The 15,864-nt window shown below is 31.5% G+C and overlaps 5 protein-coding genes across 7 annotated transcripts; 1 reads left to right on the forward strand and 4 right to left on the reverse strand.

Annotated features, from left to right (window-relative positions):
• Positions 1–2,954: 2,954 nt before the first annotated feature.
• On the forward strand, positions 2,955–10,229 carry Pug (pug C-1-tetrahydrofolate synthase, cytoplasmic). Its single transcript, XM_076782270.1, has 13 exons — positions 2,955–3,034; positions 3,597–3,662; positions 4,563–4,898; positions 5,799–5,891; positions 6,477–6,618; positions 6,714–6,825; positions 7,462–8,027; positions 8,096–8,399; positions 8,474–8,691; positions 8,766–9,229; positions 9,314–9,566; positions 9,653–9,838; positions 9,916–10,229. Exons 1-13 carry the CDS (start codon positions 3,009–3,011, stop codon positions 10,003–10,005), a joined length of 2,856 nt encoding a protein of 951 aa, XP_076638385.1. The 5' UTR covers positions 2,955–3,008; the 3' UTR covers positions 10,006–10,229.
• On the reverse strand, positions 10,088–11,370 carry LOC143350278 (putative methyltransferase-like protein 15 homolog). The gene has a single exon (XM_076782274.1). The coding sequence runs from the start codon at positions 11,368–11,370 to the stop codon at positions 10,219–10,221; it is 1,152 nt and encodes a 383-aa protein (XP_076638389.1). The 3' UTR covers positions 10,088–10,218.
• Positions 11,348–12,770, reverse strand: LOC143350282 (ubiquinol-cytochrome c reductase complex assembly factor 2-like). Of its 3 annotated transcripts, none has more exons than XM_076782278.1 (3): positions 12,611–12,770; positions 11,985–12,068; positions 11,348–11,666 (listed from the first exon to the last, which is right to left on the reverse strand). In XM_076782278.1, the coding sequence occupies exons 2-3, from the start codon at positions 12,053–12,055 to the stop codon at positions 11,348–11,350; spliced, it is 390 nt and encodes a 129-aa protein (XP_076638393.1). In that variant the 5' UTR covers positions 12,056–12,068; positions 12,611–12,770. The 3 variants fall into 3 exon arrangements, with proteins under 3 accessions (XP_076638393.1, XP_076638397.1, XP_076638396.1); XM_076782282.1 differs by lacking the exon at positions 12,611–12,770 and adding an exon at positions 12,297–12,428; XM_076782281.1 differs by lacking the exon at positions 12,611–12,770 and having other exon boundaries at positions 11,985–12,261.
• Positions 12,771–13,293: 523 nt separating this feature from the next.
• LOC143350281 (uncharacterized) lies at positions 13,294–14,481 on the reverse strand. Its single transcript, XM_076782277.1, has 3 exons — positions 14,299–14,481; positions 13,518–13,856; positions 13,294–13,453 (listed from the first exon to the last, which is right to left on the reverse strand). Exons 1-3 carry the CDS (start codon positions 14,314–14,316, stop codon positions 13,415–13,417), a joined length of 396 nt encoding a protein of 131 aa, XP_076638392.1. The 5' UTR covers positions 14,317–14,481; the 3' UTR covers positions 13,294–13,414.
• A 50-nt stretch (positions 14,482–14,531) lies between these two features.
• LOC143350280 (26S proteasome non-ATPase regulatory subunit 9) lies at positions 14,532–15,840 on the reverse strand. Its single transcript, XM_076782276.1, has 4 exons — positions 15,687–15,840; positions 15,457–15,556; positions 15,203–15,390; positions 14,532–15,131 (listed from the first exon to the last, which is right to left on the reverse strand). The coding sequence occupies exons 1-4, from the start codon at positions 15,795–15,797 to the stop codon at positions 14,904–14,906; spliced, it is 627 nt and encodes a 208-aa protein (XP_076638391.1). The 5' UTR covers positions 15,798–15,840; the 3' UTR covers positions 14,532–14,903.
• Positions 15,841–15,864: the final 24 nt, after the last annotated feature.

The following is a 15,864-nucleotide window of genomic DNA, read 5'->3' on the forward strand; positions in this document are numbered from 1 at the left end:
ATTTTTTTCTCGAAAGTGGGTAGGATTTCGGAAGTATGTGTAATGACCAAAAATGATTGTAATTGACCCCTGCAACTAAAAATAATTTTTCCAGAACGATTTGAAATTTTTGAATTTAATTGTTAATAACTTTTTAACGAAGCCTCCATCAACAAATTGGTATTTTTGATTTTCGTCTTATTTAGGCCTCTAGAATCCCCCAATAAAATTTTTCCCAGGGGTGGCCGAACACCCTGTTTAATAATAAGATAACAGATAATAATTTTCTAAATGAAATTATAAATAAACTGACTATCACAAACATTAAATTTGTTTTGAAAAGCCAGAAGATTGTACATACTATATATTTTTCTTCATGCAAATATTGAATAAAAAATTATTTTTGTTCAAATGTCGTAGTTGTAAGTGTTCAATTTTGCTCCTTACTGTGTAACTACAAATATCGAAAGTTCGATTTTATGCAAAATTTGTTTATTTGAACATTATTAAAATTATTTGATTATCACTTGCTAAACATACATTACCAACGCGTTTATCAGATAACGATCCAAAACAGACGGAAAAAGTCATTACATAATTTTCAAACAAATCAAGGAAGCATGTGAATATAATTCTTAGAATTCTAGAATTCTCTGTGACCAAGTGTTACACTTATCTTAACAGTATAGAGAGAACTTGAAAGAAATAAAAGCACACGAAATGATAGAACGTAATAAAATTCATTAGTTTGTGCAATCTCTGGTAGAAGTTTCTTAACTTCAGAGACAGTTTATTCGTTATTCGCTTGAATGCTTTGATACCAGGATTAATTACCGCGACATGAAGGAGCTTATGTTTAGTTTTTGCTCAGTTTTGGGGATGGCCCACAGTAAATTAGATGGGTTTATCGAGTCGTGAGTAGAGAAGCGTGGAACAGAATGAGGGAAGCCAGCTGTTTTTGCAATGTTCGCCAGGAAGTTCTGGAGAATACTACAGCTTGAACTGTTCATAAAGCTCGCTATAAACAACTTCGAGCCTCCGCAAATTTCCTTAATTGAACAGGATCGTATATCAGTTACCCCAGAAGCGTACGCAGAACGTAACACTGCTAAGGTTTTACACGATAGAATATTTGGAAAAATGAACGAACAATTTAACTATGTTCGTTTCCTTTATTTACTTTTGTTTCGTCCGTAATAATTGATTAATGTCGTTTTGTACTGCACATTTTTAAATCTCTTTCGAAGAAATATCATATATTAGTATTTATTTTTTATATAATCCCATTTTTTAATAATTCCAAAAGTGCTCGATAGGATTAACATCTGACGACAATAAAGGAATTTTAACATAAAATAGTGTATATTGTACAAAATCCACATCTTTGCGTTATAAGTAACTGCTTAAGATCATTGTTTTGTACGAAGATAACATTATTTTTCATTTCCATTAGTTTCCATAGTTTTCAAAATATTGATTGCACAATTCGAATCGGGGATGTCCTAATTATTTTGAGCATATTATGTAAATATACATTACGATATTTCGACATGTACGATAAGACTCGATAAGTAACTCAACTTATCAAAATAAAGTGAAGAATAACATTCTCAACTAGCAGTCAACAATTTACTCTTTACTTCAGATACGTGCAACAAAATAATGTCATTTATGTATTTAGTATATGATTTGTGTATGATCACCAAATCTATTACAAATATGTGCATTAACAATTTACATAAAAAATTTCTGTGTGATTGAATCGTAGAAAATATAATCAATTTTATTCATTTTCTTTTATTATAATCATTGTAACTAAATATTGCATCGTATTAATGAAAAGATAAATTTCTCGTATATAAATATATTTCTCTTTTCACTGTTTCCAACTTACACAATAAATATTGAATATCATTCACTATCAATTTAAACAAAAATAAACGCTTGAATAAAAATTAAATAAATTTATAACTATAAATGGAATAAAATAAAAATTATCTATTTTTATGCTAGTAAAATGTTCTTATTACAGCAATTCGCTACACGACAATTTAACAAAAATGATGATCACATGTAAAACGTACAATAGTGTAAATAAACAACACATGTAATGTCGTAAAAAGAATTTCAGGAATAAATAAAATTCAATATGTGTATACATATCATCGAATTAATAACACCTTACTATATAGCTATAATTTACATATAATCTTCTTTTTGTTAATAATAATTACTATTATTAAAATATAATCTTAATTTGGAACTACAGTTAAATACGTATTAAATGATTTACTATAATTAAATAAAATTGCCTAATTTAGACAATACAAAGACAAGATATTAACGTTAATTTTTAATCATGAACAATTACGTTTATAAAATAATTTTAACTCAAATATAACAATCGTACACCGTTAAAAGCAGATGCACAAAACTACTTGTTTACCTTGACCATTTATCAAAATAAAAATAATTTTTTATAGTAATGATAATTATTATATTATTCCATTTGTATATATCAATTTGTTTTTCTAATTTTTATTTAAATGCTCGCATTTTTACAATTGGTAACAAGGTATTCTCCATATTAATTGAACAAATCGAAAAACATCGAAGGCTAAACATGTTTACGTACGAAAAATTTATTTTCTTATTAATAGAATCTATTTGTATTTATTAATTTGTTTTTCTAATTTTTATTTAAATGCTTGTATTTTTAAAATTGGTAACAAAATATTCTCCATATTAATTGAACAAATCGAGAAACATCGAAGGCTAAACATGTTTACGTACGAAAAATTTATTTTCGTATTAATAGAATGCATTGAATGCAACGTATACTTACGGTAAGTACGTTCGCATTGGGAATTTATGGCGAGCAATTCACATGTCAAAGTTTATCGATTGTAGTTTCATCATATGAAAAGCCGATGAGCATCCTCCTTGTTGTTTTCAAAGCTTATTTTCGTACTCCCTTGGAAATCATAATTGTCATTAGTATCTGAGAAATCATCGTCTCGAACTACCATATGACTCGAGTAACGCAAGTTTTTAAGTAAGACAAAGTTCTCATGTGCGATAAAAATTGAAATGTTGAAATATTTATTATTTATCATCGTATCTGTAAACTCACGCAAAAAATAAAAACAGAACAATATAAAAACCGCCTTTTTTGAAGAATTGTAATATAAACGTCCCATAATGTATGAGAGAGCATATCTTATGTATCCGTTAATTTTACAATAAAAAAATCGTGTAAATAAGATATCTCGAATACTTATTAAACATAGAAACGAGGTTTGTAGGAAATAAACACTACTAAGATACTTAAATCAAACAAAAAGAAAATGAAATTTAAAATTACAATAGATTTTGAGAGACGTGTCCAAGCATTTAAATGATCGACAGATTCACATGAGAATAACACGTACAATAACGCTGCTTGATAAAACGATGCATATATGTTCAAACTGAATCGCTTGTAACCGGTTGATTATACTAAGACGGTTCATTCGACTACCACCAGTCTTCCAGTACACGCAATTCTAAAGAGTGTTTAAAGTTTACTATAATACAAATCAGTTTGAAAATAATAGTGATTTCTATTGTGATTGTAGACTTTTTCGAAGAACTATGTCGACGGACGTTCGGGGAATCGTATTATCCGGTACCGAGCTAGCAAAGTGAGTAATATTACATATTTTCAATTTTAAAAATAACAATTCTCGCGAAATGAGCACTTCAACTTAGGTTTATTAAACATCTAAAAACAGGTACACTATTTTGAAGTCACTTCATTTGATCTTATCAATTTTCTGTAGTGATTTTCCACTCGAAGAACTTTCTAAAATATCGTCCAAATTCAAATTTGTTGTTCGATTATAGAATAAAACACCAAGGTCGATAATACCCGCTACAATATCTGCACACCTTGTTATCATAACCTCTAATATAGAATTACAAAATATTCGTCTGAATTCTTGACACTTTTACCTTGTCCTGTAAAAGCATGCACCTATCCCATATAAGGTTATGTTTATCACAGATCATAGTAATACCATAGTTTACTATAGATCATGTAATAATAAAACAGCATTTGTTGAAGCGAGAATACATAATAAATATATATAATAAATATACATAATATCATGGAAAATTAATGTTTACTGAGACGATTAATATATACGTATGTCGCCGAAGTGTAAAAAAAAACAGATGTCGATACGTGTATAGCCCGCCAATTTTAAACGTCTGAAAGATACAGACGTAACATTAGAAACATGCGTATCATTTTTATACATTTGCACGTATATATAAATTTGTTTAAAATGATTCAGTTATATATAAATAAAGGGTATTTATTACTGAAACGTTAGATGGTCATGTAAATATACGTTATATAAAAATAGAAGTTAAAAAAAGCTTAGTAAGAAATTAAAATTCGTTTCTTTAAAAGTAATTTTATAGTAACATACTTTGTAAATTTGAAAATAGTATTATTTTTAAACGATTTGTAAATTAAATTTATTAAAACACTGAAATTATTCGTGCACAATCTAAAGTATTTTATTCGATTCTCTCAGGGAAATCCGAGAAAACTTAACGAAAGATGTGGAAGCTTTGAAAAAGAAATTGCCGAATTTTCTACCAGGTTTGGCAATCGTCCAAGTAGGCGGCAGAGAAGATTCAAATGTTTACATAAGAATGAAAATAAAAGCGGCGAGCGACATTGGAATCGCCGCGGAACATGTAAAACTTCCAAACACCACAACCGAAATCGAATTAATAAACAAAGTCAATAAACTGAACAACGATCCAAACGTTCATGGAATTATCGTACAAATGCCTCTGGACACTGTTAATCAAATCAATAGTCACTTGATTACTGATTTAGTGTCGCCCGACAAAGACGTGGATGGGTAAGGTTTTTAATCGTGTAATTAATTTTTATTACAACTGTAATGTTATGCTTACGTCTAGATAAATTTTGCTAAATTATCAGCAAAATTTGTTATATCTACAAAAATCTAATTAAAAATATTTGGTGAAACCAAATGCTTGTATACAGTATAAAAATATATAACAAGAGATCAAAACTCTTCTCTTCGTATTGAAACAATTATCACTCAAACAATACAAACAATTGGTTGATTGTCATTTATAATTCGATTGTAATATTCAAAACATGAGTGATCAAATTTTTACTCTATGTTTTCGATTTATATGTAATACTAAAATGAATAATAAAATAATATTAGTATTTTTACTATATTTCTTATATTTTTTATGTACTGAATATATTACTGATGGGCAAAATCATTTGTGTAAGCAATTCTTTAATTATTAATGCACAATTTACATACAATAAATTTTATATATATAGATTTTATTTGTATTAAATATATAATTTATAGTATAATATATAATAATAATATATATATTTTTTTTTCTTTCATAATAAATATAATCAACGTATTGTTCGAAAATTTGTTACATGACTATACGCCAACAAAAAATATTTCGCGATGTAATACTAAGAAATTTCAAAATATAACGCAATACCATGACCCGTGACGCGAAATCTTCCAGATTAAATGATAAGAGATGGTCGACTTAATCATCTTCCGTTTGCGTAAATGCAATTTCAATAACAACATCTTATTATTTGTACGTAACTAGGAAACGTCATTGCACTTTCGTGAGCATAACATTATTAAAATGTTCCGAAATAATAACGCAGATTTTTTATTACAAATGATCAATAACAGAATACGCTGTGTATTCTTAGATACGTAATATGAAAAATTTCATCTTTTCAGATTAAACACGATCAATGAAGGAAGAGTGGCCATTGGCGATATGACGGGATTCGTGCCATGCACTCCGAACGGATGCATCCAACTCATCAAGAAGTGCGTTAAAAATGTTTTTGCCCATTTCAGTTTTTCAAATACACTTCAACATACGTCGAAATTAATCATGAATACATACGATATAAATATACAAGATGAACCATGGAACTTGCTCATCTTTAATAATTTTGTTGTTAGCGAAGCTATTAAATTTTATTTGTCTTTTTTATTTGTATAATCACCTCAAACTGGGAAAAATTTTGATGGGAGATTCTGGAGATCAAAATAAGACGAAAATCAAGAATGCCAATTTGTTGATTGAGATTTCGTTAAAAAGTTATTAACGTTTAAAGTTCCGCCTGTAGAACGGCAATCTGCAAACAGCTGCGTTCAACCGATAGTGGTTCTACAGACGGAACTTTGAACGTTAATAACTTTTTAACGGAGCCTCCATCAACAAATTGATATTCTTGATTTTCGTCTTATTTTGGCCTCTAGAATCTCCCATTCAAATTTTTCCCAGGGGTAGTCGAACATCCTGTATTAAACATTAAACGAACATCCTTTTTATTTTTCAAAGCATACGTTTTAAGCGGTCAATAAATAACTAAAAAAATAAATAATAATTTGTACAATAATGCTTAGGAGCGGAGTACCAATCGCCGGCAGTCAAGCCGTAGTATTAGGCAGAAGCAAAATTGTCGGCACGCCAGTAGCCGAATTATTGAAATGGCACAACGCAACTGTAACGGTGTGTCATTCGAAAACGAAAAATCTACCGCAAGTTGTAAGTACCAAACTTCTTATACTTTCTAGAAAGTCAAAATTCCAATTAAAAAATTGTATAACTGCCTTCTATATTACGGATTAATTTGATTGTAGGTTTCGCAAGCGGACATCTTAGTGGTTGCTATTGGTCAGCCCCAGATGGTCAAGGGAAATTGGATTAAACCTGGTGCAGTCGTAATCGATTGTGGAATCAATTCCATACAAGGTAGACATGCTTTTTGTCTTCAATTCAGTAAATTAATACACTCAAAATATATTATTAATACTAGTAATAGCGTTTTGTTACTCTACGAGTACAGACTTTTCATTTCTAAACATAATGCTTAGTTTGTTTGATTAGACATTTTCCATTTATTACGAACAAATTTTACATTACATAAAAAAAAAAACGACAAAAATGGTCCACTGATCTAACATCACCCATACAGTTCTGAAGATTACAGAAATATTGCTGGAATGTCACAATGTTACAGTTACATTTACAATACCGTGTTGCAAATATTTTAAAGACATTATTACAATATTATAAAATAACTATAACTTCAAACTATATATTAATAACATATACATTATTTATTTAATACGCCAAATTTTGTTACGTTATTATACAGATGAAGTAGATTATCTACAGTATAAAACATAAATTGTTAATAAATAAACAAAAGTATATTTCTGGTATATATTAAAAATCTTCATGCAACGTTTCTATAATGTCTCAACAATATTGTCTGAAATGTTTCATCAAATATTTCGTGTCATGTAAAAGGATATTTCTGCAATATTCCATGCTGTACGGGAAAGTAAGTCAATAATGATAATACATTGCGAAGAAATATTTTAGATCCCACAAAGAAATCCGGAACACGTTTGGTAGGCGACGTAGATTACGAAGAAGTTGCGAAAGTAGCTGCATATATCACACCAGTACCTGGCGGCGTTGGCCCTATGACCGTAGCTATGCTAATGAAGAACACAGTGGTCTCTGCTCAAAGAACGTTAGAAAAAATGATAAATAACAAGTGGAAATTAAGAACTCTGAAGATTAATCCGCAAAAGCCCGTGCCCAACGACATAACAATTTCAAGGAGTCAAGAACCGAAACCGATCACTACCCTAGCAGAAGAAATAGGATTGTATCCTAACGAAATCAGTCCTTACGGTAGCAAGAAAGCAAAGGTCAGTTTAAACGTCCTGAAGAGATTGAAGCACCAACGAAATGGAAAACTCGTAGTAGTTGCTGGTATGACCCCAACGCCTTTAGGAGAAGGCAAAAGTACCACGTCGCTTGGGTTGGTACAAGCTCTAACCGCGCATAAGGGAAAAAACACGTTTGTTACTTTAAGGCAGCCCAGTCAGGGACCCACCTTTGGTGTTAAAGGGGGAGCTGCAGGTGGAGGATATTCGCAGGTACCATTTATTGAAACGAGAATTCTTCGTTACGTTCAATACTCTTAAAATAAATCTACTACTTCCAGGTTATTCCCATGGAAGAATTCAATTTGCACTTGACTGGCGACATCCACGCTGTGACCGCAGCCAATAATTTATTAGCAGCACAAATTGATACCCGATATTTCCACGAATGTACTCAAAACGATAAGGCTCTTTACGATCGTCTTGTACCGGCAGTCAAAGGCGTCAGGAAATTTTCGAAAATACAATTAAAACGTTTAGAGAAACTTGGTATCACAAAAACCGATCCACAGACTTTGACGGAAGAAGAAATTGGAAAATTCGCAAGACTGGACATTGATCCAGAAAACATTACTTGGACCCGAGGTATTGTAAGACGTGTTTATATAACAGTCTATTAAAGGAAAATATATTTTACAAGTAAAATATGCTTCTTTCAGTGGTTGACACGAACGATCGATTTTTACGTAAAATCACTATCGGGCAAAGCCCGACCGAAAAGGGTAAAACGCGAGAAACATCTTTTTGCAATACTGTGAGTTCTGAAATAATGGCAATACTTGCACTCGCCACTGACGTCGAGGACATGAAGGAAAGATTGGGTAACATGGTGGTAGCTTTCAACAAAAATGGAGAACCTTTAACTGCTGAAGATTTTGTTAGTATATTTACTATATAAATCAATGAATTGTAGAAGTTTCACACAATTATTTTACATAGAATTGAATTTAGGGTATGACCGGGGCATTAGCAATTTTATTGAAAGACGCCATTGAACCAACGCTTATGCAATCTTTGGAGGGAACACCAGTAATGGTTCATACTGGGCCGTTTGCAAACATTGCGCACGGTTGTTCCTCGATTATAGCAGATGCTATTGCGCTGAAATTAGTCGGACCAGAAGGTATTGTAGTGACCGAGGCTGGATTCGGTTCTGACATTGGAATGGAGAAGTTCTTTAACATTAAATGTCGAACATCCGGGCATGTACCAAACGCTGTCGTGCTCGTTGCAACTGTTAGAGCGCTAAAAATGCACGGCGGTGGACCTCCAGTAACCCCTGGCGCGGTCTTAAAAAAAGAATATGTCGAAGAGAATCTTGAATTGGTTAAAAAAGGTCTTCCAAATCTCCAGAAACACATAAGTAACGGAGTCAAATTTGGTGTACCAGTTATTGTTGCTATTAATGTACACGCGTAAGTTTTGCGGAAATTAAATTTCTTTGTAAATAACTTTGTTCACTAAACAACCTATTATAATTGTATGGAATCATATTTCAGTACTGACACGCAAGCGGAATTAGCATTAGTAAAGCAAGGAGCAATTGCAAGTGGTGCAACAGATGCAGTTGTATGCCATCATTGGGCAGAAGGTGGTGCTGGCGCCACAGACCTTGCAGATGCAGTTATAGCTGCCACTGATAAACCCAGTAATTTCAAAGTATTGTACGATGTTCACGACAGTATTGAAGAAAAGATAAATACTATTGCTAAAGAAATGTATGGGGCTGGACAAGTTACTCTTGCAGACAAGGTAAAAATATAAAATAATTTTGTAAAAATCTTTCGCTTTTATAAATAATATTTCTTTGTTAATAAATGTAATATTTATTAATATAGGTGCAAGATAAAATTAAACTGTATAATAAATTGGGATACGATAAATTTCCCCTTTGCATGGCAAAAACATCGAATTCTTTAACGGGTGATCCATCGGTTAAAGGTGCGCCTATAGGTTTCCCGCTTGATATTACAAATATATTTGCATCTGTTGGAGCAGGCTTTGTAGTACCTATGGTCGGAGACGTATGTATTTAAACGTACAACAATTATTAATTGCGTAGATGTAATACCCAACCACTGTAAAAATCTATTTTTTTTAGATAATGATGATGCCAGGTCTTTCTACAAGGCCAAGCGTTTATGATATGGATTGGAACAGTGAAACAGATGAAATAGAAGGTCTATTTTAAATGTTATACTTTCAACATTACAAACATTCTTATGATTCGTAATGATATATCTTTATGTATCTATGAATAATTGTTACAATGATTCCGTTTGAAAGGTTTTATTTTATACACAGATTACAGACTACTTACATTAAGATATAAGTTTCTAAATATGATATACTCCGATCTGTATTAAACGATATAGTAATAAAAAATATTTTTACATTTCCCATTTTACGAAGAAACGCAATCTGAAGGTATTTTGCCGATAGCCCGTAATTTTGCAGAACGTGATCTTGGATTTTTTTCTACCTCTTCAGGCGTGGGCGTTATTACATGTTTATGCAACATTTTCCATATTAATTTTATAGAGTTTTGCATTTCAGTTTCATCATAAAATTTACCATAACTAGCATATTTTAATGGCAATTTATTAGCTACATTCTCTGTTAAATTTCCAGAAATATGCCGTTTAACTATTGTATCTTCTAAAGAATGGAAGGATATTGTTACTAAACGTCCATTCATCTTCAAATATGATCCAGCAAGAATAATACCATAATTAATTTCATTTAATTCGTTATTTACAAAAATTCTGAGTGCTTGAAATGTTTTTGTAGCACAATGAGTAACTCTACCAAGTTGATCAGTTCTTCTGCCATGAACGACAGACTCGACAAGTTTAGCTAATTCTTCGGTAGTTTTTAAACTTCTAAAAGAGAATCGAGCGTCGATAATAGCACGTGCAATTTTTTTACATTGCTTCTCTTCGCCATAGATTCTCAAAATATGAATTAAATCTATTTCAGATATTTTTTCTAAAACATCAGCCACAGTCGGTTCTTCTGGACATCTAAATCCATCCATTCGCATATCCAATGGTCCATTTTTTGATATAGAAAATCCTCTTTGGGCAATATCATATTGCATTGATGAACATCCAAAATCAAATAAAAATCCATCTATGCTATTCCTTTCTACTCTATGCCCGCACAACAATTGTGGTAATTCAGAAAATCTCCCTAACAAAGGAATTACTTGTCCAGGATACTTTTTTGACAATTCTTGTGAAAACTCATACGCGACAGGATCTCTATCCAATGCAAATATTTTCACATTAGGAGAAGATTCCAAAATTTTGGTAGAATGTCCTCCGGAACCAAATGTCATGTCCACAAAAACTTTTCCTGGTGATGGCTCTAAATATTGAACTACTTCTTTGGCCATAACTGGCATGTGTGGTATATTTTTAATGTTTTTAGTTATTACCTGACTATACTTTACTACATGTTTTCTGTACTTAATATTACTTTGTCTTTGTAGTAAATAGCATACACTTCTACTACTATAAATAAAATAAATCTTATGTGCTAGCATTGCCTGCATCTTTCTTGCCCTCCTTGTAATATCTTATTAATCTTGTAACTGTACGTGCAATAATTCCTTTATCCAAATCATTAAAATATTCTAACATTTCTGGCGAAAGTGCCAAATTACATTGTTCTTTTGATAACCCGCTAGCACTGCTTGTATGAGTACGAGCATACATTTGCCCATAATAATTGGAAGTAATTCTTTTTAATGACATATAATAACGATCACATACCTCTTTATCTAACTGACTTGTCTCACCTTTTGTAAATGCAAGCTTTACTTGATCGCGAATATGTTGACTCAAGTCTCTAAAATAAACATAAAATGTCATTATAATTCATAATATAACAAGAAAAACAAACTAACAAAATTTAAAATTTATGTGACTTAACACTTTTAAAAAAAGTTTACGAATCTCTAGTTTAAAAGCTATTATAAAATGTATGCATATACAAAATGTGTCTATTACGTAAATTCAAACTTTAACAAATATTTATTCTAACCTAATCATACAGTTTCTGCAAAAGAATTAATAACTACATCAAAATAATTATAATATTGTTTAAATCAGCGATATTAAAAACGTATAAAGAAACTAATAACTTTACAATATTAAATGAAATTACCTGCCAGGTTTTAATTTATCCAATGGCCAAGATTCTAATAATCTCATGTAATTTCTATAAGTACCGGCCATGATAATATTTGGTCTAAAATGTTACCATATTCAAAGTTACTCATTATTTAACATTTGATGTATACTTGTATAAAAAAACTTAATTATATAATTTTCGGCGTCAAAATTTGATCATGTGATATTCAATAAAACAATGCAAAGTTTCATTTAATGGTTAAAATTGAAAATATGTTGCATGTTACATCAAAGACGAAGTATGGGAGTATAGGACCCCTATACTATACCAATTAGTGTTACTTACATCGGTGCAACTGTGGTTACATGTATGCATACAATGTTTTAGGGGTACCTAGTAATACCTATACCTATTAAGTTATCTCTTATTTTTAATTTTTAATAGCTCTCTCTGCAGCACCATAAGCGAACCGACCCAGAAATAAAATAAGATAGGATGAATGAGGAATGCGGAGGGAAATTCAATTGTATTCAAATTTCTTTCTGTACTTCTATAAATTATTTGCGTTTTCATCTTTCAAATCGTAACTCTCGCCATATTTAATAGGGGTGTGCGGCATTCATTATTCATCCACAAGAAAAATGCTGACGAGTACTTACATTCCTACTCTAGCTCAGACTCAACGAATTTCTTCGCCATAGGCCACACGACTTTCCTTTTAACTAATCAATTATTCCATTATTAAGAATGCAAACGATACAAGATGCGCGTACGAAATATAAGTGTGACGAAGATGAGAAAGGGATTCGTTACACCGCGACTCGCGACTTCCGGTAATCGAATGAGGGGGGCGTGGATAAAACCCAACTGTGGCCCACAGGGTGCCAATAGTTAAAGGTAACTATGAAATACTGCCTGTATAATTTAGATTTCTTAAATTCACATAAAAAGTATTAAAATAAATGATTAAACACAACTTTTGAGATAGTAATTATAAATAAAACGAAGTATATTACTTGCAAATAAATTCTTTTATTAATATTTTGCGCAGACACATCTTAGAACTTTGAATTATGGTTTCACTTTTCGAAATGAATTATTCCAAAATATAAGTGTGACGAAGGTGAAGAAGGGATTCGATACACCGCGGTTCGCGACTTCCGGTAATCGAACGAGGGGGGTGTGGATAAAACCCAACTGTCGCCCACAGGCCGCCAATAGTTAAAGGTAACTATAAAATACTGCCTGTATAGTTTAGATTTCTTAAATTCACATAAAAAGTATTAAAATAAATGATTAAACACAACTTTTAAGATAGGAATTAGAAATAAAACGAAGTATATTACTTGCAAATAAATTCTTTTATTAATATTTTGCGCAAACACATCTTAGAACTTTGAATTCTGGTTTCACTTTTCGAAATGAATTATTCCTTTGTATTGTTCAATTCAAATAAGATTCTGTTACACACTTTGAGGATTTGCTTCTTTAGGGCTGTTTGCCTGAAACATTAAACTTTGTATTTTACAGTCGCTGTAATAAACAATAAGCTTTATTAGTACTCACATAGTTAGTTTGATATTGTTTATTGGGTGATAACTGGTCTTCATTTATATTTTTAACTTCACTTATAAAATAAGGTACATTGTTTTGTATCAGTAAATGTGTATCATTGTGCTGAATGTCATTAAAATATATTTTTTGCACTTGTTCATCAGAAACCAGAGTTGCTACATTTGTAGAAATATCTAAAGCTTTGTCAGTTTTCCATACTTTAAGCAATGTTTCAGTATTATAAAATGGATACACGCTATAAACAACTGGCCATGGATGTTGGTCAGAATCTTCATAAGTATTATTTTCGCTCAGTACTTGACATGCAAAAATACTGGCAAACAATATTACCTATATTAAACAAATTTGGTAATTATATAGTTTAGTTGCCTTTTTCAGTTTTGTGTACTTTAGTCTACTTTTTTTTAAACAAGAAATCAAGTGAGAGACCTCAAAAAAGTAATGTACTTTTTAGCCAAAACACTGAAATAAGCAGAATAACTTGAAAAATTCAGGTCAGTAATTTAGAAGCAGAGTTAAGTGTTTCGATTTTGGTTTAATTTTTAACTAGCATATTAGAAATCTAATCTTACAGAAAAAACTCACTTTTAAAAAAATATCAAGAGATATATTATTTTTTCGGGCTCTTCCATTTGATTTTTCGTTTTAGTAATAAAATAGATTTAAAAAAAAAAGTAGACCGAAATATGCAAATATGTGAAAAAAAACTACTAAACTACATAATTCTACAAATTTTTATAACAAAATAATATGTATGCAAGCTGTAACTTACAATCAGTGAAAAGTGCATCTTGCTGCTGGTATACTAAAAGTGATCACCTCTTCGTGGAAGTTATGCGATTTTATACTATCTCTACCATTTTAAATACAGATATAAACTTACATTAGATTAAGCAGATTCTATTTCAAGGCTTGAGTGTCACATCTCAGGATTATGCCCATTAAAGCTACTTAAAACTTATTGAAAAAACTTTAATACGGAAAGTACAAATTAAAAAAACCATATTGAATACAATAATTTATAAATATTTCTTTATTCCTTAACATACACAAAAATAATCTGTATTTATAAACGAGTACAGTAGTGCCCACTTAAATGATCGCATTTTTGTTCACTTAAGTGTCCGCGGTTATCCCCACCATTTCTTAGGAGCCAAGCGGCTTCGAACATCGAGCGTGTCGAGCGTAACTTGACGCCAGTCGTTATCGGTACATTGTAAATATGGTTTCGGGTGCCAGCTATTGTATCTCACTCGCACTTATCCTCTTTCCTTATTTCCGTTGCATTCTGAGAAGCAACCATACCCACATAAGTGACCGCGGCCGGTCCCGAGCGTGGTCACTTAAGTGGGCACTACTGTACTTCTTTTAAAAGATTTATCTCTCAACTGTCTCTATAGACATTACATTACATCCCAGAAGGCCATTGCCAAGCCAACGACGTGGAACCAAAGTCAAAGGTACTGTATTAGAGCCACGTTTAACTAGTATATTCACCGACTTATTCTTGCTGTTTTGTACCAAAGTACCAATATCATTTAACGATTTATAATTCCGATAATCGATGCAACCAAATTTCAATATAAGGTCATTAACTTGAATCCCCTGTAAAATTTAGTGTCCTGAATGTATAATCATTTACAATTTTCTCAGTATTATAAAATTTGATATCTTACTGCTAACTCAGCTGGTGAACCTGGTGTTACTAAATTTACTCTCAGAAAAGGCTCCAATTGTATAGTATCTTGAACATCGCTTGTTGCAGCTACAGTGGAACTTTCTGCTTGATTTCCAGCCAAAGCATGCACCTTGTGCAAACCCTCCTCTATTTTATTCATTAGTGCAGTGTGATCATTTTTAAGACCTAGTCGTTTAACAAGATCAAGTTATTAAAATTCTTACAAAAAATTAATATAATAAAAAAACGCACATATTATTTTGTGCCTTGCATGTCTGACTTGGTAAACGTCGATATCCTGTCGCGGATATCCTTCAGAGTCGACCAAACTATCATCCATTCCAACATGGTTCTGTAATTAATGTCAACACATCATTATATATTCAAAAATTTGACAGATCATGCTGTATTTGTATTCATTTTCAATAACAAGGTTAGGCAAATGTTCATTACGAATTTATAAAGTATTTCGATATACATACGGAATCTAAGATTTCCTTTAATGCTTTCAACTCCGATTCAATATTATCTTTCTCTTTCATAAGCTGAAGGACATAATCCTTAGCTTCCTGTAACTCCATGTCAACCACCATTTTTCATTTATGTATCAATGACGCGTAGTTATCAGGTCCGTAGTGATATAGGGTGTCTAATCTTTAA

Source organism: Colletes latitarsis, chromosome 14, assembly GCF_051014445.1.
Source record: "Colletes latitarsis isolate SP2378_abdomen chromosome 14, iyColLati1, whole genome shotgun sequence".
Taxonomy (NCBI): Eukaryota; Metazoa; Arthropoda; class Insecta; order Hymenoptera; family Colletidae; genus Colletes; species Colletes latitarsis.